At 45.1% G+C, this 26209-nt stretch overlaps 1 protein-coding gene and 1 long non-coding RNA gene across 3 annotated transcripts; one reads left to right on the top strand and one right to left on the bottom strand.

Annotated features, from left to right (window-relative positions):
• Positions 1-1509: 1509 nt before the first annotated feature.
• Positions 1510-15955, bottom strand: NPY1R (neuropeptide Y receptor Y1). 2 transcript variants are annotated; one of them, XM_033160428.1, is made up of 3 exons: positions 15876-15955; positions 2179-3048; positions 1510-2057 (listed from the first exon to the last, which is right to left on the bottom strand). In XM_033160428.1, the coding sequence occupies exons 2-3, from the start codon at positions 2872-2874 to the stop codon at positions 1599-1601; spliced, it is 1155 nt and encodes a 384-aa protein (XP_033016319.1). In that variant the 5' UTR covers positions 2875-3048; positions 15876-15955; the 3' UTR covers positions 1510-1598. The 2 variants fall into 2 exon arrangements, with proteins under 2 accessions (XP_033016319.1, XP_033016318.1); XM_033160427.1 differs by lacking the exon at positions 15876-15955 and adding an exon at positions 15638-15741.
• Positions 15334-25557, top strand: LOC117052985. The gene is made up of 3 exons (XR_004427335.1): positions 15334-15558; positions 15673-15896; positions 25106-25557. It is a non-coding gene; the product is annotated as an uncharacterized LOC117052985 (long non-coding RNA).
• Positions 25558-26209: the final 652 nt, after the last annotated feature.

Here is a 26209-nt window from a genome sequence, read left to right as displayed (position 1 = left end):
TCTCAGTGTGCTTTGTCCCTGTGTACATTTGTGTAAATTGAGCTGCCCCTGGGATACAACTAGATGTGGCATTAGGAGACCTGGGACCAGAACTCCTGCTCTGTTTTTTGTTTCTTTTTTTGTTTTAAAGAAAATGACTTTAATGGCAGCTGTGGGGTCAGGAGACTCTAATCAGGGCTGCGGCACTGCGCTCAGGAGTGATAAACCTTGCTCCCTACCTCGTTTTCCCAATTAAACACCCACACAGACATTTAAGCTGCTAGTTACCCTGTGGGTCAAAATATATGGGTACAGGTAGTTTCTACACAAAACTCAGTCAAATATATTTGTGGATACTGCTGTCAAAGTTACTGTGTGCCTGAGTTGCACAGTTTTAAGACCCAGTGACTTGCAAGCGAGGGTGTTAAGCATGTAACCAACTATCACCAGTATAGATATTAAAATAACAGTTAGGATTACACATCACATCCCATGGATGCTAAAGGGTGTGCGATGTGTAATCCTAACAATCCTTACCTAGAGAGAGGTGCCCCTTAGCCCAGGGTGACTTACTCCCTTGCAAGTGTGCTTAACAAAGCTATTTAGTTCAGTTAATCCTGTTCATTTTTCATTTTGAATTATCGTACACCTTTAAATAACTCAGATGCAGTTAGCGATTCGTGTAAATTTAAGTATAATCTGCAGGTTTTGGAGTAATATTTCAATGGCAGTCTGTTTCTTCTGACACGGGAAGGTATTTTCTAAGGCTAAGGCTGAAATCCTTTCTTCTGAGTTAACACATGGTTAGGATTCTACTGCAAAACAGCTGCTCAAAGCAGAATGGCCTGATTCTGTTTAGAAGTGGGTTTATGCTTAAGGCTTTAAGGGGAGCCTTATGTGGGGGAGGGGTCCATGGTAATCTACCCCATTTACTACCATTCCTCTGAAAACATTTCTTTCCCCCATTCCTACAGTAATGATATTTGGGCGGGGTGGGGCGCGGATTCCCATTTTTTCTAATTGCTTAGTGTGGGGAACAGATACATAGGAATATAGATAGCTATCAAGTCGAGACAGCTGGCCCATCTAAGTATTTTCAATACTAACTGGCAGAGGATTCCCAAGATTTCAGGCAAGAAGTCTTACCTGGGACCTTCTACAATGCAAAGTATATTTTCTACCACTGAGCTACAGTCTTTCCAGGTATACCTGCAAGTATTCTTTGGCCAGGGAGGATAAAAGCTGGGAAAAGAAGGGAGTAACACCTCCCCCCACCCCAGAAACAGTATGCATTCCCAATGAAAATATACTCTTTTAAATAAATACAGTTAACAAATCTAAAGGCAGAAATGTATCAATGCACAAAGAAACAGACTCAAAAACTTTCTTTTGATGAGAGCTTCAAGCAGAAATAGACCCAATTTTCATTATATATTAGGGATTAGATGGATTTGCTCTGGTTTTTACAAGCAGCAAAAAGTGGGTACGGACCACCAGCAGTTAAACCACAGATATGAAAGTGACAGTTCCTCAGTGAGGGAGAGGGGAAGATATTGACTTCTTTAAAGCATTGTGCTTGATCCCTGAAACTATATCATCTGTAGCAGGAGCTTTGGGAGCTATAGTCTTTCATCGTCACTGTCACTAATTTTCTTAAACGCAATGGGGCTCGCTTGCTTCAAAGAGGTCTTTGAAATGTCTGTATGCATGGTGGACATGGCTATCGTCTCGTAGTCGTCATCCCTAGGGTGGAAATCGCAGAAGCGAAAGAAAACCTGCAAATCCCTCTGGAAGTTCTTGTTGAGGAACCCATAAAAGATGGGGTTCACGCAGGTAGAGATCATAGCCGTGAGGTGACAGATCAGAAACAGCAAATTGTGGCTACAAGAAGCAACAGGTAGAATTTCATGGTTCCAGTCAAAGACTGTGTTAAAAACAGTCAGAGGGAGCCAGCACACCGCGAAGGCCACCACAATCGACATGAGCATGATGTTGATCCTTTTCGTTTCAGTGGATCGGTATTTATTGTCTCTCATCTTATCCATCATGTTGCTCCTCCTTTTTAAGCGCATGTATATCTGCGGGAAAACAAAAATTCAAGAACAACTCTGTAACCTAAAACTGTGGATCCTACAGGCATTTCTTTGGAGAAAACAAAGAACAGGTAAGACACATCACGAAAACAAGATTATCTCTTACCTTTAAGTAGCAAATAAATATAAAGCAAAGGGGTCCCAAGTACTGTATCACCAAGAGAGCTGTGGTATACGAGAGCCTGATTGTCTCCAGTGGAAAGGAATCCAAGCACACGTACTTCCCTTTGTATTCCTCTATCGTTAGATTGGTGAAAGGTTCGTCGGTCAGAATGTGATACACCAGGAAAGGCAATGATGAAGCCACCGCTAGAATCCAGATTGCAGCAATCCCTATGTAGGCATGTCTGTTGTTTGGCCTCCAGCCACGAGGGTTGATAATCAGCTGGTGGCGCTCAATAGCAATGAGGACCAAAGAGAAAACTGAGACTGTGATGGAGACACACTGCACAAAAGGGTTCAGCTTGCACATGGCCTCCCCAAAGACCCAGTGGTCCATTAAGGTGTAGACAAAGGTGAAGGGAAGACACATGATGGTGATGAGGAGGTCCGAAAAGGAAAGGTTGACAATGAGGATGTTGGTCACGTTGCGCATCTCCTTTTGTTTTAAGATGATGATGATCAAGGCCAGGTTCCCAGAGACGCCCAGAAGGATGACGGCCCCGTAAGCCAGAGCCAAGGTGAACACCATCGCCAAAGGCACGTGACAGTCTTCATCCTCAAAGTGCACGAGTCCAGAAGCCTCCTTTGAGACATTCTGAATGGAATAGTTTCCTGCCGAGGAAAGAAGTGATGAATTCATGTTGGGTTTCCCCACACGCACACACCAATCTGGGCCCACGCTGAGCAGTGGTCTGAAACGGCAATCGGTTTCTCAGAAGCACATTCAAGGCGTTAATGTTGTTCTCCTTACACAAAGAACAGGCTCCCAGCAGAAGCTGCCACAGAAATGTTCATGCCATCAATAATGCACAACCTGCAAAGGCAAAAAGAATGTACAGGGATTTATTTTTCTTGGGTTTTCAGAAATGGAGGGAGGTGTTTTGTACCTTATTGGAAAACCAAGGACCTTCTTAATCACAGTTGGAATATTTATTCCCCCTCACTGCCAGGAATAGGCTATTGTTTTCTCTTATGGAGTGACTGTTTAAACCTGAATTTCCACTGCTGGGCTAATATTCAGAAGGGACTGTAGTGTTATCAGTTCTCATTCCCTACAGCAGGCATGGCTAAACTATGGTGCCTCCAGATGGCATTGGAGTCCAGCTCTTATCATCCCTAACCATTGGCCATGCTGATGAGCACTAGAATCCTACAACAACTGAACACCCACAAGTGAGCCTCCCCTGCCCTGCACAGAGACAATATTAATTAGACCTACAACTTCGTACCCAGAGAAAGGATTCACATCTTCCTCTCTGCATACTGCTTAAATGCAGTGCACCCAAAGACAACAAGCAATATCTGGTTAACTCACAGGCATCTGGCTGAAAGTCATTCCCGGGGTGTGTGTTCCCAAGGACTTTGAGACAATAACCATGGGAGATCTGCACGTGCTGCTAGTTTTAGCGCCCAATGTTAAGCATGTTTACCCAGAAGCCAAATTAACACATAAGCTAAGTAAGCTGCAGTTTAGCACCCCCTGAATACTACATTTCAAGTTTTACATAAATTATTTCAAAAACAAAGGGAGCAGGGTGAAGAAATTCTGAAACCAGACATTATTGTTCTGTTGTGCACATACTTAATAACTATGCAATTATTGGTCATATCATGTACAGAAATAACCACAATTAATATCAAAATTTCATTCGGCCAGGTGTCCATAAGCCATCAAAGAGCACTGGTGGCAGACCATACCAGGCTTGACTGGAGAAAATATTTGACCTAATCATAAATTAGTCTCATGTCAATTTCAAAGGTTCTTTTAAAAAAAATAATAATCATGGAAGTGATTTAATTTTGATGTCATGTGTAGAACACACCTAGTGCATGTTGTGTTGTTTCTTCCAGTGAATAAGTGTTATAAGTGTTCTTGCGTTGCTGGAACACAAAGACTTCATACTGTATATGCTAACTAAGAAATCATAAGGTAGCTCCACTTAAAGTTATTCCACATGCAAATAGGCTTATTGCAAAAAATATTTGTTTTATTTAGATTGTTTCGTTTTTGGCTGCCTCCTTGCCTATGTGGTGGAATGTCTGCAAATATAAAAGCGTGTTGTTTCCATTTCCATTGTCCTTTCTGTTGAAATAATAAACATTTTTGGGTAATGCTCTGGGGCCTCTTAAACTTGACACAACCCTGCTCAGAAGTAAGTACTACTGAGTTCAAATGCAATTTTCTGCCAAGTAAGTGTGTCTAAGGTTACAACAGCGCAGCCTAATATAAGAGAGCCACAACAGGAAATCTAGCATTGTGCCAGCATAAACCCGCAGATGAGTTATGAATAAGAATGATGCCATGATACGTTCATCTGCATTATTTTCCTGACACTCAGTTCAAGGGTTTAGCGCCCATAATTTGGCATTCAGACTGCACCGTCACATATAGGAACTTTTCTATAGACCCAGAGCATACGGGATTCCAGCAGCAAACACAGTTTAATGATCAAACCGAGTACTTCTTGAGCACTAACAAAACAACACATAACATAGTCTTGGCCAGTTCAAAGCACTTATTCATTCGGAAAGGTCACGGAGCAGAGAAACACCAAGGAAACATCCATCTCATTCACATTAGGAATAATATTGCAGGTCACTGTGAGAAGCCCAGTCCTCCAAGAAATCAAATGGAGGGGTCAGCCCATTGAAAAATTTCCAGCCACCAGTCAAGCTGAGAGCTCATGGAAGTTCTGTCAAAGGTGATGACTCCTTGCCCTTGCAGGATTAGCCAACGTGGTGCCCTGCAGTGGTTGTCACAGACTACAACTCCCATCACCTCTGACCATTCACCATCCCGGCTGGGGCTGATGGAAGTTGTAGCCCAATGCCGGGTCACCACATTGGCTACCTTTGTCCTAATGTCACCAGAATTCAAAAACCATGATCCTTGGTTCTTCAGTCACATTGCAAAAGCATGAGGTTTGACATACGCTGCAGAGCTAAAATGACAAGCGTCTAGAATTCTACATACAGATATGGGTTCAGATGATTGAAGTTAGTTGCTAAGTATTTCGTTCCAATAGATGTTGCTACAGTTTGTTCGTTTTTTAATTTGTTCCTGTTCTTTATATTGTAACGTACAGCAAATGTCAGTGGAGCAGCATGGTTCAGAATAATTCCATGCACATACAAAACTGAAAACATTTTACGTTGACTCTAACGGGAGGGGTTAAAATGACTTGTGACCCGAGACTTCCGGCTGGCGACGCCATAGCGGGTGGTCGGGGCTGCTTCGGCTGCGAGGCGCCCGATCCATCCCGGGGGTTAGGAGCCCCGCAACCGCAAAGCGGGGCTCCGGTTGGGGTGCGGGAAGAGCGTCCCGCACCCTGGGCTCCCCGGCTGCGCCCACGGAGGCTCCGAACCCTTCCCTTGCCCCCCCTGTAAAGGGGGAGTGGGGGTGAAGGGACAACGGAGCCGGGCTTACGGGGATATGCCCCAACCGGGATGCAAATGCGGCGACAAAGCCCGCGGTGAGCGTCTTAGTTCTACCTTTGAAGAATGGAGCCAAAGGAACCCGGTGGTCGTGAGTAACTAATTTGACCAGAAATCGAGTTTTTGGAACGATCCGGGGGGAAGGAGAAAGGCAGCCTGCCTTCTTCCCTTCGAGTTAAAAAAGCTAACCAATTTGAGCAACTGCTGCTACAGGATTGCTACAATGTGCTTAAAATTGATACATGAGACTGGCAAACTTTTTTCTTGGGAAGTAAATTAGCGGAAAATATCTCCATTTAAAGTTGCGGTATCTGCGCTCCAGTTTAGGAAAATGGCGATGAACAGAGAGGCAGGAGTAGAAATTTGATACCCACTTCCTCCCCCTCTACCAGTATGCTGGGCTTCGTCCTTGAACTGGTACTGAACTCTGGACTAACGGACGAACAGAGGCTCACTGCTTTGAAGGTGGAACTGCTGTACAGGAAAGTCAAAGTCTTGTGTGGGGGTCTGAAAGAGAACCAATTGCCCACAGAGGAGGCTATTAAAACTTTTAACACTTTGGAAGAAAGTCTTGCCAAAGAGCTGAGAGGATGTCTGGGAAGATGGAGAGAAATGAGTGAGCTACTTCGGAGAAGAAACTCGCCTTTTGGGGGTGGCAGTCCCAAGGCGACGGTAAGATTTGTTATATCCAGTCCCCGAGGTGTGAGCTCGGGGGCCAGGGACAGAGAATTATGGTTTTTACAAGAAGAAAAGGAATGCTACAAAGAACCGGAGAAGCTGAGAGACGACGAGATGGACATCCTGGAGCTCGTGGCAAGGAGAGTTTTGGACTGTGCCTGGATCTGTGGACGCTTGGAGAGGGAAGACACAGGGAAATTCAGTGTTGATGCCACCAGGAGAAGAATAATGGACAGAGGGGGTGTGGGGTGAAACACTAAGTAAAATTTGAAGTAGCCTGTCATGGAACTTTGAAATCGGAGGGTGAATACTGTCAACAATCTTTCTGTTTTATTTTTTGTTTGAATATGAAAGGAGATATTTTGAGTTATTATGTTATTAGCAGCAGTTTAAAGGATAGAAGAGATAGATATGATATAAATGATTGGTGAAGATTTCAATGGAAGAAGAATTATGATGAGATATTATTACGATGATGCATTGTTAGTTAAATGTTGAATATATAATTGGGTGTAACTATATAATTGAATTTGAATTTCAGGAGAAATGGTTATAAAATAGATTAAGGATATGAACTCGAAGGAGAAAGGGCAGGGGAAGTCAATGGTCAAGATATGGAAATAGAAATTTTCTTTTTAAAGAAAAGATGCAACAAGAAAACTTGACACTGTTTGTATTTGTTTTATCAATGTATTTGTTTTGTATTTGTTTAATTGTAGGTGTGGGTGTGGGTATATGTTGTTATAAGAAAAAGGTCAATAAATTCTTATTTCCTCATGATAAAATGACTTGTGACCCACCCAGCTGAACACAGGGCAGCAGATATATATATATGATGGTCCACTAGAGGTGTGGTAAACCTTATGGGTTTGCCTCCTTTATGCCTGCCTGCCTGAGATCTCAAAGACAGAAGGGGAGGATGCAATAAATAGACTGAGGACTGCATTTGGATTGGTGGGTCACTAGTTGTAAATGCCTGAGATAGATAGATAGATGATAGAGATAGATAGAAAGATGATTGATTGATAGAGATAGATAGATAGATAGATAGATAGATAGATAGATATAATGAAGCTATACTTTCAGGTCTAGGGATCTAATTATCTGTAATAAGCACCTGAGTGGGATGTGGGTGGCGCTGTGGTCTAAACCACTAAGCCTGGGCTTGTCGATCGGAAGGTCAGTGGTTCGAATCCCTGCTACTGGGTAAGCTCCCGTTGTTTGGTCCCTGCTCCTGCACACCTAGCAGTTCAAAAGCATGTCAAGTGCAAGTAAATAAATAGGTACCGCTCCAGCGGGAAGGTAAACGGCATTTCCGTGTGCTGCTCTGGTTCACCAGAAGTGGCTTAGTCATGCTGGCCACATGACCCGGAAGGTGTCTGCGGATAAACGCTGGCTGCGACTGGACCTAACGGTCAGCGGTACCTTTACCTTTAAGCATCTGAGGGGCTGTCACACATACACACCCCCGATCTCCTTGGAGCTTGCTGCCACCTTATCAGGCCCTGTGCAGTGGTGAGAGGATGCTACATTCTCCATCCACCTCACGAACCACCACAGCACGAATCTTGTGCTTTGTGCTTTGGATTCTCTCCCCCGTCCCCCTCACACAAGGGGAAAAAACAACAACCAGCCTCCGTAAGCCACCCACAATCTGGACTGGGATCATAGCCTGAGGGGGAGGGGAGAGTTAACCCTTTCTTTCTGAACCATTTCCCTACCAAGCCCCCACCCCACGCCCACTACCTTTAAAACAACAACAAAAAAACCATATTGTATTTCTGAGTTGGATCATGCCCCAGACACTTTTAAAGTGGAGAATTCCAAGCACTGCTTCAGAGAGAGAGAGAGAGATTTAACTTGCCACTGAGTCAGTGGTGGCTGGTGCCCATTGGAACAGAAGGCAAGGAGACCAATAGGCAGAGCCTGATGGTGATATTTTTGTCCCCATCCTCCTCCCTGCTGAGTGCTACAAGGGACAGGATGCTGACACTCAGTGCTACCCCCTGGAGTGCTTGTAAGTAAGCATGCAGGTAGGCAGGGGCTGACTGAGGGCACGAGTGAGGTTGGTGCCCCATTCACCCATATAGGCCAACCTCCACCATATATATCTATTGTGTTGTGACCTACTCTGAACCTCTTCTTTTTCTTTACTCCCCGCCCCACCACTCCTTTTAGCCATGCTCTTTTCAGCTACCAAATGCCCAGTGCATTGGAGCAGAGTTACTCCAACGGTTCTTGCAAGCAAACTCCTTCCCTAGTTAATATTCTAGCTGGCCCCCAGAAGAACAGTAGGGTGCCGAGCACAAATAAGCTCTCCTGGTTGCTTTCATCTCGGGCAGAATTGCTGTCTAGCAGGGATAGGGCAGCCACTGAGGAGACAGGAACAAAATGAAAAAGATTCAAAATTAAAGAGGATTTGAGGAGGGAAAGAGCAAATCAATATTTATCCACGGAACTCAAATATACACACAACGGAGCAATCTCTTGCCATTTATGAAGAGGCAGGAGAGAAAGACGGAATCAATGGAAACTTAAACCAGCAATTAATTGACCCACATTTGATGCAATCAATAGACAGCAAAGCCTTGTGGGGTATTCCCCCCCCCCTTCTGAAACCTCTTCATGCAACTTAAGTTTACCCTTAAATGGAGTTCCCGGCGTGCACAGCGGGAGGATGGCGGACTTTAACATCTTTGCTATCTATCACGAGTTAATTTGGCGGCTGCGATGGGAGTAAGCAGCCTCCCACCTCCCCGGGACGACGGGGAGGGCTGCCTTTGCCCGCGGTACTCCTTAACCCGCTTTGGGTCCTTCGGGACCGGTGGGGGAGTCTGGGCACATAGGGCTCGTTTTCAGATGCAGCTCCTGGAGCCGGCCCCGTTCGTGCACGCTCCCTTTAATTGGATATATAAATTTGTTTAAAGATTTTGGGCATGTCTCGGACAAAGGAGTGGGAAGAATGTTGCTAACTGCAGCCCTGAGTGATTAAGAATGAAGATTGGAAGAAGACGCGGACTTTACATTGGTATGTGAAGGAGGGAAAAGAAGGGGGGGTAAGCTCTGGAATCTCCGTTTGTTTTGCCTCAATATCTACTTAACACGGGCGAAACCTCCCCCTAGAAAATCCACTTTCACAGGCAAATGGCAAGTGGACTTTAAAGACAGAATGGAAATTAGAATGGAAATTACAAAAATAAACTGTGTGGAGGTGAAATTTGATCTGGACTTGACTCAACAGAAATGGAGGATCCTCGGCTGGCTGTGACGCAGCTAGAATTAACTGCCGAGTGCTGATGATAGCCTGTGGAGCTGTACACCACTTCAAAGGGAGAAGCCGGATTTGATGGACGATTGATAGTGGAATTTACGAGGGTCTGGCCCTCCCGGAAAGGAGTGGGGACGGCTCACAGGGGAAGAAATTGGTGTGTCGCAGTTTGATTTACAAGTTTGATTTATGAGAGACTTTCAAGATGGCGTCAGCCGAAATGCGATATTGGGAGAGGATGGCTTTTTCCACACAGAGACATTATTTACTATAAGAGTGTCTGCTTGCTGGCATTTATCAGAGGCTGTGAAAATATTGACTTTATGAAGCAACTGGAAAAGATCATAAGAAAGCGCTCCGGAGTCCGAGACATGGGGAATTCATAAGTTAAAAATTTGGCATAATTGGAATTGTTATAATTGGAATTGTATAATTAATTTGGCATTGTAATTTGTTTGGTAATTGGAAATATATGTTGGAAAATCAATAAATATGTTTAAAAAAAAAAAAGTTTACCCTTAAATGGAAAGGCTTGAGCTGAAGGTTGAGTTTACCAAGGCAGCCCACAGCCTTGATCCATAAGAGCACCTACTTTTCATTGGCTTAAATCACAGATGGAGACCTTTAGTTAGCTCACGGGGCAGAGGTGGCCCGTGGGTCCCTCCAACCTGACCCACAGCCTCTCCTCCTCAGCCCCTTGCCTGTGCTTAAAAGGGGAGCTGCTGCTAACAGAAACCTGACTGCTGTCCAGTGGGGTGAGAAGAGAATACAGCTGGAGAGGAAGAAGGGAATGAAATAATACATTCCAGCCATACAAGAAGAGTCAGAGGTTCACACACACACTTCCATTCAGGCACTATCAACTTTCAAAAAACAAAAGCCACCAAAAGTTAAACAATTGATCAGTACAGTGTTAACTCTGGTTACGTACTTAATTCATTCCGGAGGTCCATTCTTAACCTGTAACTGTTCTTAACCTGAAGCACCACTTTAGCTAATGGGACCTCCTGAACACCAGATTCCAAATGGGATGGGGGCTTTATCAGCAACCTAGACTGGTAGCAATATAAATCTTGCCTCAGCTGGGTCATATTCCATCAAATGCCTAGGTGGAGAGAAAAGTCTTAATGTGGTGCCAAAAATATGTCCATGTCAGTTCTAGGACAGCGTGTCACAGTCTGGAGATCTGGGGATGTTGGGGAAGAACAAAGGACAAGTCCCTCTCTACTGCTGCCACCCTCCAAAGCTTTCTCAGACAAGGCAAGCAGAGAAGGGGCTCAGGGGACACTCATATGGTTCAGGTAGAGTTTTCTTAATTAATAATAATAATAATAATAATTTGCACAACAAAATTAATAAAATGAATGACAGAATTTACTAATAAAAGCAGCAGATGACAAGCACCATCTTAGACAGGGAAAGGGAACCTGTGTTCCTACAGATTTTCCTGGATCCCGACTCCAACGCCCATCCCTGAGCATTGAGCCACTGGCCCTTCAGATATTGCTAGACGACAACTCTAATCCGTCTCAGCCAGCATGTCCAATGCTCAGGGATGGGTGTTGGAGCCGGAATCCAGGAAAATCTGCAGGAACACAGGTTCCCCTTCCCCGTCTAAGATGGTGCTTGTCATCTGCTGTTTTTATTAGTAAATTAGTAAATATGAAGCATCTATATATTAGAAGAGGTATTCCATTCTGTGTGACAGAGAAGAGGGAATGCATCTTCTCAATGATGCTTGCTGCAACAATACATGCATCACCATCTAAAAATGAATACTGCATATTATTTCCTTATTTTTTCTCCTATGCAAATTTATGCATATTGAATAATCAATTAAAACTCATTTTGGGCTTTTCCATGTTTGCACATTATTTAGCTGCTAATACACTTCCCCTCTATTTGAATTTGATCAGAGCTGCCCACACCTGCAAATATCTGAATTTGTATATGGTGCAGCTTCGGTTCTTCCTATTCATGCCTGTAGCTGTTTTGTGCTTGACCCTGCCTTCCTATTTGTTGATACTATTATGCCAGTTAAGTACTGACAGGGCACGTGTGCAGGTAACTGCATGACCCTTGTTTTTAATAAACATTTCCCCACCCTACCCAAGAAGTGTGCAAAAGCAAATTCGTTTGTTCCGTTTTCTGATTTTTGTGAAAAAGAAAGAAAGAAAAACAGCCTTTGCGGAGCACACTGGAAATATTTACAAGAACAGCCATAAAAGAAATGAAAGCAATGAAGAAGTATTGGGCGTGGAAAGGGGAGTAGCAGAAAGTGGCAATCTATTCAGTCAACCAAAATCACAAAAACAAATAATAATATGTAATCCCGAGTGGTGCGGTTTGGAGAGGAATTTGCATTATTCCAGTATCAGGTGAGCCTGAATTTACAGGCAGAAGCATTAAGATTGGCATTGTTCAAAGGTAACATCATGTGGACAACACAAATTAAATGTGAATGCAAACAGCTGCAAACTGGTGTGGAAAAGCCCATAGTTAATCAGTTAAGATTTCTTTAATTGGAAAACTATCCTCCTTCTAGGCCCCATGGAGTACCAAGTTACTTCCTAGCTAAGTGTGATTACTTTTGCAGCCTTACATACTGTCACACGCCACCCCAATCTCCACAGCAGTGCAAGATTCCAGGGGACCAAGCGCTTACACAGGACCTGCGTTTCCTTTAGAAATGAGGCACAGCGGAGAATGTAGCTCATTTACACATGTATACAACCTGAGTCTAAGCTGGAGAGTGGCAGCATTGGATTTAAACAGACACCTGCCATTCCTCTGCCTCTCTCTCCAGCCCACTGCTTACTAATTCTGTTGAATAACTCTAAAACACTCTGCACGAAGCTTCTGCCCACATTACTTCTAACACTCTATTCTCTCCCTGGCTTTTTGCAACACAGGCAGAGGAGACAGTCCCACTCGCTTTGATCCTGTGTTGTGCTATATTACCCCCAGGCTGCCATCTCAACGGGGGATGCGTCTGACTTAATTAACACTTAATTTATGTTGATTCCCTTGGATTAACATTGTCTAGCACACAGCCTAATCACAGGGGTTAGGCCTAATGCACACACAGAATCTGGCTATGTCCTGCTTCTAACACCCCCAAACCTTTGTTAAATTCTAATACTGCTGGTGCCAGGAATTTAGAGGTGCCTCACACTCGGAAACTTATACTTTGGTATCAGGCTGCATAGGTGCCACCCTAAACACACTAATAGTTCAACAACAACAACAACAACAACAACAACAACAACAACAACAGTGCTATCCTATGCATGTCAGTCTCTTTTACTTCCGTGGGGCTTACTGTCAGATAAGAGGGAATAGAACTGCCACTTTGGAATGCATTCCTGTACCACTTAACTGAGAGTTATGTGCCCCATTGAACCCAGTTGTTCCCAGTAGAACAGGATGGCACTGTTAAGTAAGGAAAGGCATGGTTGATATCATGCTGGTGTTTAATATTCACATCCTGCCTTCTTTTCCATCCATCAAAACTTTCCAGAGTTGATTGCCCTGAGCAGAGGCTGGAATGCTGGGCAAGAGCCTATTCCTGAAAGGGAATCTTGATAACCCTTTCCGACCCAGACACAGGCAAATCCTTACATCAAAATGCAGGGGTGCCAACTTGAATACAATATTGGGGGGCATAATCAATCACAAGACGCACACATGCACACCATTTGAATGGCAATGTCCATCAACGGGGGTGGAGGGGCTCAAATATTTTATGAGGGGGAGAAGGGACCTTGGCCCCTAGGAGTTGGCTCCTATGCCAAAACATACCGGTAGCTCAAGGGGATCACAGTCACTGACCAAACTTCAACCCTTTCTGCTTCATTAAACGGGCAAAAAGCAGCAGGTGTAGACAGAAAACTTACACAGACCCCAACATAGCCTGATCCAGAAACCAGTTAAACCAACGGACGTAGGATGGGGAGCTGGGCATTGGCTTCTATGCATGGCAAACTCTTGGACTCAGTGAGACTTGATTCCAAATAAACATGCACAACCCCACACCCTACTCTTAAAACGCTTAGAAAAGATCTCTGTTGAAATCTTCTGAATACATTTATACTGTTGTTGTTGGGAGAGGCCTATTGTTATTATTAAGTTGTCTGCCTTCGCATACTGAGGATGAGATGCCAGGTTGCAAAAAATGTACCCTTCCATGGGAATATGCTCGTTGAACTCAATGGGAGAAAATATACATAGGGTGAGACTAGACATAGTCAAGTGCATTGGCCAGAATGCTGTGTGTTTGTGTGTTTTGAGGGGAAGCAGAGAATTCCAATTTTCCTCTTCAGCCCTGAAGCTCCTACATTAAGTCAGCATCTCCCCCCAACCCCCTCTCTGACCCCTTGCATGGCTCCTGAATCCTGGGAAGCTAAAGCAGCACCTTTAAGAGGAGGGAGGAGGGTGATAGGATCCGCCTGTCTGTGTCCACACACAAGGCAACCAAGGGAGGTTAGGGAAGTGGGATTTAAACCGGCTTCAGTACGATTCATCCTCACGACCAGTCTGTGGAGTGCAGCAGACGTCAGGCCGTCGTCCTCCAATTGTCCTCCATTGTTTGAGCCTCTCTGCTTTCATGCAACAAAAGCCCCCACTTAACATGGGGAGAACCCTCCACCAACGACGGACCCCCTCGTGGGAACTGAGGAGACGTGGCTAGTTCATTTCATCTGCTCTAATTCCATCTGCGCTTGCGCTTTTTCTGCGAAGGAGACCCCTGTGTCTTGATTCTGGGAAAACGGGGGTCATTTATTTGCCACGATCGCCTTCCCTTCTAATACAGTACAACATTACCCACAATGCTGTCCTCCCCCCCCCCCCTCCAGGAGACCTCGTGCGCTCCTTAGCCGACCGGCTGTAACTTGACACCCACCCCGTCCCATCCCACCGCGTCTCTCCAATCGGACCCTCCAGTCCGGATCTGCCCTAAACATTAACGACAGGCGACTCCCTGCAGCCAAAACTGCTGAGCCTGCCGAAGGTTCCTAAGGGTCAAGGTTCAGCAGGGTATTTACTGCCCCTTCCGTATACTTTCTGGAAAATAAAGGCTTGGAGAAGGATGGGGAACCTCCAAACGTCTCCAACGCCCATCACCCCTGACCACTGGAGATGCTGGCCGGCGAGGAGGGCAGGCGGAGCCCCACCACATCTGAAGGGCTACACAGGCTGTCCCTTTCGACGGAAAGAGCGGCCACACACCAGAGTCCCACTTCTAACCCGAAAAGACTCCCACTTCCAGCTGAGGCCATCTGTCACGGATGCTTAAGCTGAGATTCCTGCATTGCAAGGGGTTGGACTAGATGACCCTTGGCGTCCTTTCCAACTCTACAATTCTATGATTCTCTTCCCGTCGCCCCGTAGCAGGTGATGGGAAGCAAATGGGCTGGCGGACCCCAACCCCCCACAATTCCCCTCCTTTCGCCCCTGTATACCCGCTTCTTCCCCGTGTTTACATTCCTCCTGGCTGGGAGAGCCAGGCGAACGGATGAAAGGGGCCAGATATCTCGCCTAGGTCTTTCTGCGAAGCGCTCCGCGCCTCTGCCTGCCCTTTCGCCCTTCGCTGTTGCTGGCAGATTCTCCCCCAGTTTTTTCGGCACCGGCTGGCTTGAAGACCACTACAGAACAGCCCTCGGTTCTACTCACAGCTTCTTTCCTCTCTCTCTTCCATCAAAAAAGCCTCCTTCTCCCCCCCCCCTCCGATCTTTTCGGAAGTTTTGGTGGCTTGAGATGCGCCCCTTACAAGATGCCCAACAGGCGCGTCCGACGGCGCTGCCTCGGATCGGCTCGACAACTACGCTCGGAGGAGCAGTTCTCTTCCCATTACTGCGAAGCCCGGGTCTAGCACGTGCCAGATTGGGGAGATCGCTCGTTTCGCGGGCACGGTCATTCCGTCCAATGTGCAAATGGGAACAGGTAAACGCCTTTAGGGGGTGGGGAGAGATCCGCTGGCTTTTTTTAAAGGATAATAACAGCCACAAAAAGTGTCTCTCACCTGTATTCTTCCTTTCTTCCAAACACCATCCTAAGTGCTGAAGCGAGAGGATAGAGACGGCTGACTTGGGGAGCGAAAGGCAAAAGGAGGACAGACCCGCTGGCATTTGCCCACCACGGATGCCGAAGACTGGGTGGGTGAGCGGAGCAGGAGGCGTCCCTCTTAAAGCTAAACTCCACCTTTATTCTCCCCCCAGTATCACATGGCGGTGTGCGGTGCGGGATGTGAAGATCCTCACCTTTAAGCTGCACATCTGGAGGTGGGTTGCCTAGTAATTCCGAAGTAAATGTAATTAAGTATGGAAACTGCAGGAAGGGAGGGGGAGCGGGGAGGAAAGGGGCTGGGGAGATCTCTCGGGTGTGGGAGACAGTTTCTGAAATGCTTCTGCAATCCGGATTTTGGTCGGCGTGGTGGTTTGCGAGCCTGCGCCACCTCGTGGCCGTAGCCCGTCGGTGCCGGAACCCTTCTCTGTGCATGGGGTTATGTAAAACGATCATTAGCGGGAGTGGCGGCTGGGGTGTGATTTCATGTGCAATCCCCCCCCCAAAAAAAAAATCACTCGGCTTTTTCAAATGAGAAAATTCGACTGATGGAGATGCCCGAACGTTTTGTGTGTGTGTGTGTGTGTGTAAAAAAAAAAAAAAATAGTTAAATGGAAAACACAAAGAAGATGAGCTATCACTTCTGAAATCAACTAACAGAGCAATACATTAGTCCAGAACTGGAGATATGCCATTGCTATGCTGGCAGAACAGGGTACCACATCCAATGTGTGCCCGGCCCAGGATGGCAGGTAGAAATTAGCAAAAGTGATGTGTCTGGGGAAATGACAGACACAGTCTCCTGGCATCTCTGGAAACTCCAACTGCAGCCCACCAATCCAAAGCTGTGCTGGGCCCAGCGATGCCACTCCCCCACAGAGGCAGCCAATAAACTCAGCACAATTGGGACACACCCATTGCACCCCATCACCACCACAAAATGACGACATGGAACCCCCTACTCTGTTAAGCTATGGTGATGCAGCCAGCAACCACCCCATTGCCACCAGTCCCCAAGCATGCTCTCAGCCAGGGCTTTGAGTCCACATGTTTTCCTTACAACTACTGTTTTTCAGCAAACACACACACGGGAGGAAAGAGAGTCCACATGACATAGCGTCTATATAGCTCCCTCGGCAGACCCACACGCCAACAGACACATTGGACAAGAGTTCAAGACCCACCCAGGGTGGGACCGGGAGACAGAGCAAGTGCAGCCACAGAACATATGAAAAGCCTGCTGGATCAGGCCAATGGCCCACCTAGGCTAGCATCCTGTTCTCACAGCAGCCAACCAGATGCCTGTGAGAAACGGAAAGCAGAAGTGCACTCTCCCTGTGCTTTCCTGGAATTCAAGAGCTTACTACCTCCAGCCATGGAACAGAAGAGGCATCCAGTGGCTCATTGCATAGGGCAGCAGAGGGGAACCTAATGAGGCTCTTGTGTTTTGATGGCCTTCCTAGTTAGCCTCCTAAATGGTGGCTCAGTACCACTTTCCAAGGAATACAGAGAAATATATCACAGAATAAATAACTCTGTACTGTACGTGGTTTACCAAGATTCATTGACAGTAATGTAGCCTACCAAAAAGGAACCATGCAATGGTTGAGCAGTGAATTGCCATTGCATAGTTCCTTTTCGGCCCAACCAGAAGAAGATTCATGAAACAGAGATTGAAATCTCATTGTCAGAGTTCTGTTGCAATTGCAGCAGCAACAAGTGCACACATAGAGAATTATTCTCTTGGACTCATTGCAGGAATATTTGGAATGCTTTTTGGGTTTGTTTGTTTTTTAACCTTTGCCGGCTTCTTGCCGTGCCCAGACATCCTGGATCCTTCTTATTACAGCAGACAACTACAAAGACAAGAGTTTTCTATTTGGAATGTTTGACTTTGATATATTGAATTGTGTATGTCACTATGATTTTGGCATTGTATATATATCATTTAAGACAGGGGTGGCCAACTCCCAAGAGACTGCAATCTACTCACAGAGTTTAAAACTGGCAGTGATCTACTCCCTTGGGAGGAGGTAAAATGTTCAGCTTTTTTTAGGGGAGCCACAGTTGTTCAGCTTCTTTGGGGGGGGGAGCCAATGATGTACCAGTGATCTACCGCAGACATCCAGTGATCTACCAGTAGATCACGATCTACCTGTTGGACGTGCCTGATTTAAGACTCTTATGTATTAGGTGGTGTTGATTTTTTTGTACATTACTATCAATGAGTTTTTGTAAACCACATACGGAATTATTTAGTTTGTGATACGCTCTGGTGGCGGCGGCAGCCATCCTTCTTGTGCTCCCTGAGAGGTCTGCTCTCCCTCATGGTACAGGGCATCTGAGTGAGCAGGGAAAGGAAGGACTGCATCCTCTGCCCACCTCCTTCTGAGACCCATCCTGAGGCAGGCAGCTGATGATGGATCATATTAGAGTATGACCATTGTAGTTGCAGCCCATGTGATAGGGCAGAGCCATGCAGCCACCCTGTGGACACCAGTAGCACTGCACCTTGGTCACAGCATTCGGCTGCATGTACATTGAGCCCGTTTCATTGAACTTGCGTGCAGAACTCCCCAGGCCAGGCTTAGCAAAGGAAAAAGAACAGAAGTTTGATGCCCACGGATGTGACTGTTGTGATTGGTGCAGAAAGAAGGTTTCTGGCTGCCAAAGTTAAAACGTAAGAGAAATATAGATTTTTTGACACCCATGAGAAACAGAATAGATCCTGCATATTGGTGGCTCACGCTTCAGAAGCTGTGAGCCCAAAGCCACATTCATATATTTTTTTAAAGAAAGAAAATGAAAAGAAATCCTCCTGAGAGCACCTTGTTTTGTAGCTGTTGTGGCAGGCTCCAAGCCAAGGGCCAGCTTGTCATTTTAAATTGCCGGATGAATGCCGCGTGAATAATTATCAGTCATACTCCCAACAGACTCAGGATACTAAACAGATAGAAATCGCAGCGCTCCTGGAAGAAGACTATTGATTAAACAATAACTGGCAAAGGAAAGAAAATGTCAGATTGACTGCTGCGTTTAACCCAGATGCAGAACGTGGAGAGCATATCCATAATGCCTAGGGTGGCCAGATGAGCGTGTTTCAGTAGCTGAGCTTTTTTCATCCTGGCATATTAAGCCAAACTCATTTTGTCTTCTAAAGTCCCTCCTTTGCTTCTGGTTGCCCTGTTTAGACTGCATGCAGTTGCTTCTGAGACACGTTTGGGATAACTGAAGCAGGAGTAGTCAATGTGGTGCCTTCCCAATGTTTTTGGACTACACCTCCCATCATTGCTGCCCTTTGGCCATACCAGCTGGGGCTGATGGAAGTTCTAGCCCAATAACCCCTTGAGGGTAACCACATAGACTGCCACTGAACTAAAGCCTAATATCTTGAGTTAACTTTAGTATCTCATTGATATCGATCAAGAGATGACCATTGTGCACCTAAAAACTCATTGGTGCTCCTAGATATGATTTGGCTCCTGGGTATTCAGGTTCCAACTGCAGCTACGAGCATTTCTCCATAGCCTTGTTTGTGCACCAGCTGCATCCTTTTCTTGCTATTGCCAGCCATGCTTTGGTCCTGTCCAGGTTCAGCTTCTGTCACAAATTCTAAACCTTAAAAATTACAGATGGTGCAGAGTGCCTTGGCCAAATTGCTTTTGGGTTCCCTTTATAGCTGAGGTGGGGAACTCAGGCTCATGGGCCAAAAGCCACAACTCCAGGCCAGCCCCCTCACTGGCCTTGGTTCGCACCCTCCTTGAGTGTTTTTTGCCTGACTGGAAGGTGTCCTTGATCTCTGATAATGACTTTTGTTTGTTTGTTTGTTTGGATGGAGGACAGAGAGTGTGTATATGCAGAAGCTATGAATGCAGAAGTACAAAGGTGTCCTGGCTCCCAGTTTCAGACTCAGTATTCGTGCTCTTGGCTCGGGTATGATGCTTGTTCCAAAATTCACCACAGCGCCCCAACATAGTTCATGTTACAGGTTACAAAGTCAGAAGGAACAGCAGAGCATTAAGGTACATGGCCAGGTGTAAGCTAAGATGCTGTCCAAACAATTGCCATGTCCCATAAGCTCTCCTTTTATCCATAGGCACCTCTCCTGAGAATGGTTCTTTGCTAACAAGGGGTGGCTGTGGAGTCAAGTTAGCTGGCTGGGATGCAGTGTGCAAAGTATCCATTGACCAGTTGCTCTCCTAACCATCCACTAGATCAGGGGTGGCCAACTCCCAAGTGACTGTGATCTGCTCACAGAGTTAAAAACTGGCAGTGATCTACCCCCTTTTGGGGGGTTCGGGTCAAAGTTGTTGAGTTTTTTTTTCCAGGGAGGAGGTAAAATGTTGAGCTTTTTAAAGGGAGCCACAGTTGTTCAACTTCTTTTGGGGGGGGCAATGATCTACCAGTGATCTACCACAGACATCCGGTGATCTACCGGTAGATCATGATCTACTTGTTGGACATGCCTGCACTAGATGGTCCTGATCATTGCCTCCTAACCTGCTGGGTCTCCTCCCAAGTCTCCCATTTCCTCCCACTCCTCCTCCCCATCTGACCACTCCCAGCAAGCACTGCCCAGGCATACTGAAGCAGCTGCCTGGGGCAGCAGAATCTCATGGGATGGCACCCCCGTGAGCGCTCTGTTCCCCCCCCCCCGCTGCCAAACTCACCAAATGATACCATTAGGTTGCTGTGCAGACGAATCCCCTGCATGTTTTCTCCAAAGTAGGTTTCAATTAGTTCTCTGGGACTTACTCCCAAGTTAGTGTGCAGAACATTGCAGCTTTAATTAAACTGGGCTTTGAAATCCTGCCCAAAAGTGCCAAGTTCGTAATAAAATCAGCATCCAACTATCTATAATTAGGAAGGCAAAACGGATCAAGAATGTATTGCTCTTTTCTAGGCATTAAGGAACATTGAATTAGCCTTGTAATTAATGTCTTCCATGCATTTAAAACTTCATACTTTTATAACTCCCAGCCCTTCTCAAACAGATTCCTGCCTATTGACGTGTCTGCTTTAGTGGGAAAATGTAATCTGAAGGTTTATTGAGTGAAGCACACTAATGGTTTTGGGTTTTCCCCTCTCCAACTCCTGGGGGGGGGGATATATTGAAAAATTAAACAGTTGAAAACTTAATCCAGTTGTATTCATATTTTTCTTTTAAACCAAAAACCTCTCAGTAGCTGCTGTTGTGAAAAATAAACTCCCAATATTTGCATAAAGGATGGGGGGGGTGGATTTGCATTGCATAATGACAAACACTGCAATCCTCTACTCACCCGAGAATAAGATTCAATAGGATTCACTTCAGATTAGACCTGGTTAAGACTGCAGTGTAAGAGTGCAATCCTATACACATCTTGTTGTTGTTTAGTCATTTAGTCATGTCTGACTCTTCGTGACCCCAAGGACCAGAGCACGCCAGGCACTCCTGTCTTCCACTGCCTCCTGCAGTTTGGTCACACTCATGTTGGTAGCTTTGAGAACACTGTCCAACCATCTTGTCCTCTTACAGGTAGGTAGCCATGTTGGTCTGCCATAGTCAAAACAAAATAAAATAATAATAATAATTCCTTTCAGTAGCACCTTAGAGACCAACTAAGTTTCTTCTTGGTATGAGCTATCGTGTGCATGCACACTTCTTGTCCTCTGCCGTCCCCTTCTCCTTGTGCCCTCCATCTTTCCCAACATCAGGGTCTTTTCCAGGGAGTCTTCTCTTCTCATGAGGTGGCCAAAGTCTTGGAGCCTCAGCTTCAGGATCTGTCCTTCCAGTGAGTACCCAGGCCTGATTTCCTGAAGAATGGATAGGTTTGATCTTTTTGCAGTCCATGAGACTCTCAAGAGTCTCCTCCAGCACCATAATTCAAATGCATCAATTCTTTGGCGATCAGCCTTCTTTATGGTCCAGCTCTCACTTCCATACATTACTACTGGGAAAACCATAGCTTTAACTATATGGACCTTTGTCAGCAAGGTGATGTCTCTGCTTTTTTAGTTCAATGGGGCTTACTCCCAGGTTAAGTGGGCATAGTATTGCATGTCTCATGGACTTCAGAGAGATGCACAGGACTTCCAGGAGTGACATTTAGAGACTGCAAAAGAGTGTGATGGAAGCCTTTGCATCCTGGCTATCACAAAGAATTTATAAAACGTTTCACCTGCAGAGCCCAGCTCTATGTGTGCCTCTGTGCTAACTATACACCAAGCTGAGGAGACGCAAAATTGAGAAGATCCATAATTGAGAAGGTCCATGTGGAGGCACCAAATTTTGGCCTCGCTTTGGGTGCCATATTACCAAAGATTGCCAAAGTTCAGCCCTGGGAGTGAGCTGTGGAGAAAGAAGAGGCCAGAGTTGAGTGAATCCGAGCAGCACTGGAAGCCAGTTGTTGAGCACAGCAGAGGAGCAGAGCCCCTGCTAATGTAGCAGATGACAGAGATTTGTTCAGCACAAGCACACAGCAGCACTATTCCATCATCCAAGCTGCTTCCCTATTAATTTCTGGGCACAAAATGTTTGTTTTCATCCATAAAAGTCCCTTCAAGTCTACACACATTTCTTCCATCATAACTTTAAAGCCTTAATGGCTGTACCTTTTGAACACTGTATTCAAACAGCAAGAAGGTGAAAGGGGTTCTTGGTGGAAGCTGTGAAGCTTCTTCCCCACAGAAATGAGACTCAGATTACTTTTGGGAATGCTGCAACACTTTCTTATTTGGGCTGCCAAGGTAGGATTCAACACCCAGATGTGATTTAATGGACTAGGAAAACATGTCTTGAAATCCCTGTTCAGCCATCTAGCTCGCTGCATGACTTAAGCTGACACAGGCATTCTCCATCAGCCTAAACCACTGCCCTTTGGCCGCTGCGGTGATAAACAAACTTGTGTATGTCGCCCTGACCTCCTTTGGTAATAATAGTTTTTAAAAGTCAGTGTGACCTGAAACAAACATTGCAGTGTGGAGTGCTTTTGTTCAGGGTTCCAGCCAGCCAGCTATACCCTTGTCCAAGATACTCCAATCCATCCTGGACAGCTCAATTGGTTAGAGTGCGATGCTGGTAATGCCAAGGTTGCGGGTTCGATCCCCATATGGGACAGCTGCATTATTCCTGCATTGCAGGCAATTGAACTAGATGATCCTCAGGGTCCCTTCCAACTCTACAATTCTATGATTTCTTTCATTTCTGTGATCTCTTGCCTGGTTTTCTTGTTTCCCACCCACCCCAACAGTTAGCCAGCGTTCACAGCAACTGAACACACTCATTGTGTTATCCTCCCTACCTGCTACTTTTAACTATTTTCCCCTAACCTTCCTTTTTGTACTTTTTTGTACTTTGTCATTCCTCCAGGTCTCCCGATAATTCACTTTTCTGCATGGATGCCACCATTTTGGCTACATAAACGCCTGCATCTGCACTCACGTTTGAACAATAGAAATAAAGAGACAGATAAATTAAATGTCTTGGGTTTAGCAAACAAACATGAGCTAATATTCATTGGTTTTATGATAATACATTCTACAGTTTAATACAGAGTTTGATCTTACTGATTTGAATAGAGGTTTCAGCAGTATTAAGTGTCCCCTTGTCCTTCAGGTAGACCAAGAAAAAAAATCTAGCAATAAAAACAAATAGATTGACTTTTTATAAAAGTTATTACATTAGGGTGCAAAACTCTGTACACTTACGTGCAGGTAAGTTCTATCTATTGCAGCAGTTCCCAAACTGTGGTGCACAAGCATCATCTGGGTGGGCTGTGGCATGTCTGTGGATTTCAGGTTGAAGACACAAGATGACACATTCATCATATTAAATATTCATATTTATTTTAATTCATAGAATCATAGTTGGAAGGGACCCAAGGGTCATCTAGTCCAACCCCCTGCAATACAGGAATTAACAATTGCATTCTATTGCTTCTTTTATTTCTTATATTGTATTTTATTGTATTGCAATAAAAGCAATACAATAAAATACAATGTATCATAAATAATTAAAGCAATAAAATACCATAAAAAACCATACATTATTTAGCACAGCACATAATTACTACAATAGGCAGAGAGATCCTAAAGTAGTCCACTGAGGCCCTCAGCAATTTGCAAGTGGTCTGGGGAAAGAATGTTTGGGAACCATTGTTCTCTTCAACACAGATGAACTTACTCCAGAGTAAACTTACATAGCATTGCGTTGTAAAAGTTGGGAGACCCACACAATATGTTCAGGAGGTATCTTATGTACACAGCATTTTTCCTAAATGGACAAAGAGTTGGTGCTTTTAAACACAAGTCACACCACATCACACATCTAAAACACTCTTATACCGTATTACATGGCAGGCTAGAGTCTGAAACAAAGATGTGCTCTCCCAAGCTCACACTCCCAACATGTTTGCACTCCTGTCTCAGTGACTTTTCTGCTGGCTTGGTCATGTCCACAGAATGGGAGATGACAGGATCCCCAAGGATGTGCTCTACAGGTAGCTGGCTTCAGGCCCCAGGCCTGTTGGCAGACAAACTCTGTGTTAAAAAGATGTTTGCAAAGATGGCATGAAGCCTGGCAACATCAACCCCACCATGTGGGAATCCCTTGCTGGCGACTGCAGTGCAATCCATAGCAGTGACCGGAGGAGCAATGACTGCTGGTAGGAATACAGAGAGAAGAAACGCCATGCTGCATTTGTAGCAGCACAACTAGATGACTTCATCTGCCCCAGCTGCAACAAAACATGTCTCTCCTGTATCATGCTGCAACCTTCTAACAATTTGACTTCACCCTCAGTTACATTCTTCCATTGTCTTCCAAAACAGATGGATGCCAACCAACCAATCAACCAATCAACCAACCAACCAACCAACCAATACCACTTTAAAAGTCATGGCTTCCCCCAATTAAGCCAGAGAACTATAGTTTGTTACAAGCACTGGGAATTTTAAGGAGCCCTCTATTCCCCTCACAGATCTACAATCCCCACAGGTTCTTGGGAAGAATAAGTCATAAACCACCATGAGAATGATAGGTCAGTTCTCAGGATTCTTTGGAGGGAAGCCGTGGCTGTTGATGTGCTGTCATAGTGCTTTAAATATAAGGTACGGGTGTGGCCACATGATCCCTTCCCACACTTCAAAAACACAAAAAAACAAGCACTGCTTCTGTTCCTTTGGCTGTGGTATAAAAGTCACAAATGTTCCACTGAGCAACTGCTAACTTCGCAGAAAGAAACGGCAGAGCTGTCACAGAACATATAATCTAAAGTTCGTGCTAAGTTCAGCATGAAATATTCAGAAGTCCCTAAAACAGCCACTTGACAGGGGTGTAACCGAGCATTTTTGCACCTCTCCAAAAGATCCCCTTTCAATGAAGCTTTTTTCCACACTCCCGCCTTGACGTCCCCTGTAATAATGATGTGACCTTTTGTTTCAGCAGAACTTCAAGAAAGTGTGACTCTTTAATGGCTTGCATAGATGGGATGGGGGAATAAAGACTATATAGCCACCCCCAAGGCTCCATGGTCACAAGGCTTTACTTCAGCCAGAAGAAATGCAAGAACATAACACGAGCCCTGCTGGGTCAAGCCGTTATAAAATTAGTTAACCCGTTTAGCATTTGATAGAATTTATAGAATTTAGCATTGAATAAAAATGTATGTACTTTTGTAATCCCTGCATCTACACTCTATAATGGAACCTATGCATCAATGTTCTAATTTCTATGCCATGTGGACTTCTCATCCCTGACCTCCCTATTTTTCTAAGTGCTGTTTGCATAGGTTAGGAATATAATGTTTATGTGAAATTACCTTGAGTCTTCCCAGGCATAGGAAACTATAGATATTGTATGTTATGAACTTTTTGAGGGTCTGGTTGTCAAGAAAAAGGACAATAAGTCAGTGAGTAAAATGTTACGGTAAATCCTAAGATGCCAAGGGGCACCCAAGATAATGGATGGAATGAGCTAATGAAGCCAAGCAAGACAGTTTTAGCTCCCTGACCTGTGACCTTCCCTTTCATGCATACATTCTATGACCGAAAAACCCTATCAAAGCTGTGTTAAAATGTGTCTCGAACACAGTTCTCCAACCTGGTGGTTCTCTGAACTCCTGGTTTGAGTAACTGTTGCTATTGCAATAGCTTATCTCTCAATAAACTGGGTCCCTAGTGGATGCTGAGCTCGAATCTCTCTCTTGGTTGTGTTTTTCTTTAAAGTGTTATTCCCTCACCTGGGCATGAACTATTGAGAGGTGGTTTAAAGGTAAATTCTTACCGCAAGGCCAAAGACCATATAGTCCAGCATCCTGTTCCCAAAGTGTTAAACCAGATGTGCCCATGGGAAGCCCAGAAGCAGAACCTGAGGGTAACAGCACCCTCGCCACCTGTGATTCCCAACTCGTATTCAGAGGCATACTGCCTCCGACAGTGATAGTAAAACACAAACAAGTGGGACTTGGATGGGGCAAGCCACAGTGTTTAGTTTCTTCCCTTTTGAGCCAGCCCCCTGATCTTCTGACCCTTTGAAACCTTTATTTTATTT

This window comes from Lacerta agilis, chromosome 9 (assembly GCF_009819535.1).
Source record: "Lacerta agilis isolate rLacAgi1 chromosome 9, rLacAgi1.pri, whole genome shotgun sequence".
Classification (NCBI taxonomy): Eukaryota; Metazoa; Chordata; class Lepidosauria; order Squamata; family Lacertidae; genus Lacerta; species Lacerta agilis.
The sequence above is the reverse complement of the archived record's forward strand: the minus strand, read 5'-3'. Positions and strand labels throughout refer to the sequence as shown.

Bases quoted from the DNA above. Each gene is read 5' to 3' on its own strand.
- NPY1R (XM_033160428.1), bottom strand. From the start codon at position 2,874: ATGAATTCATCACTTCTTTCCTCGGCAGGAAACTATTCCATTCAGAAT. The intron at 2,058-2,178 runs GTAAGAGATAAT...GTTTTCCCGCAG, and splicing joins TATTTATTTGCTACTTAAAG to ATATACATGCGCTTAAAAAG.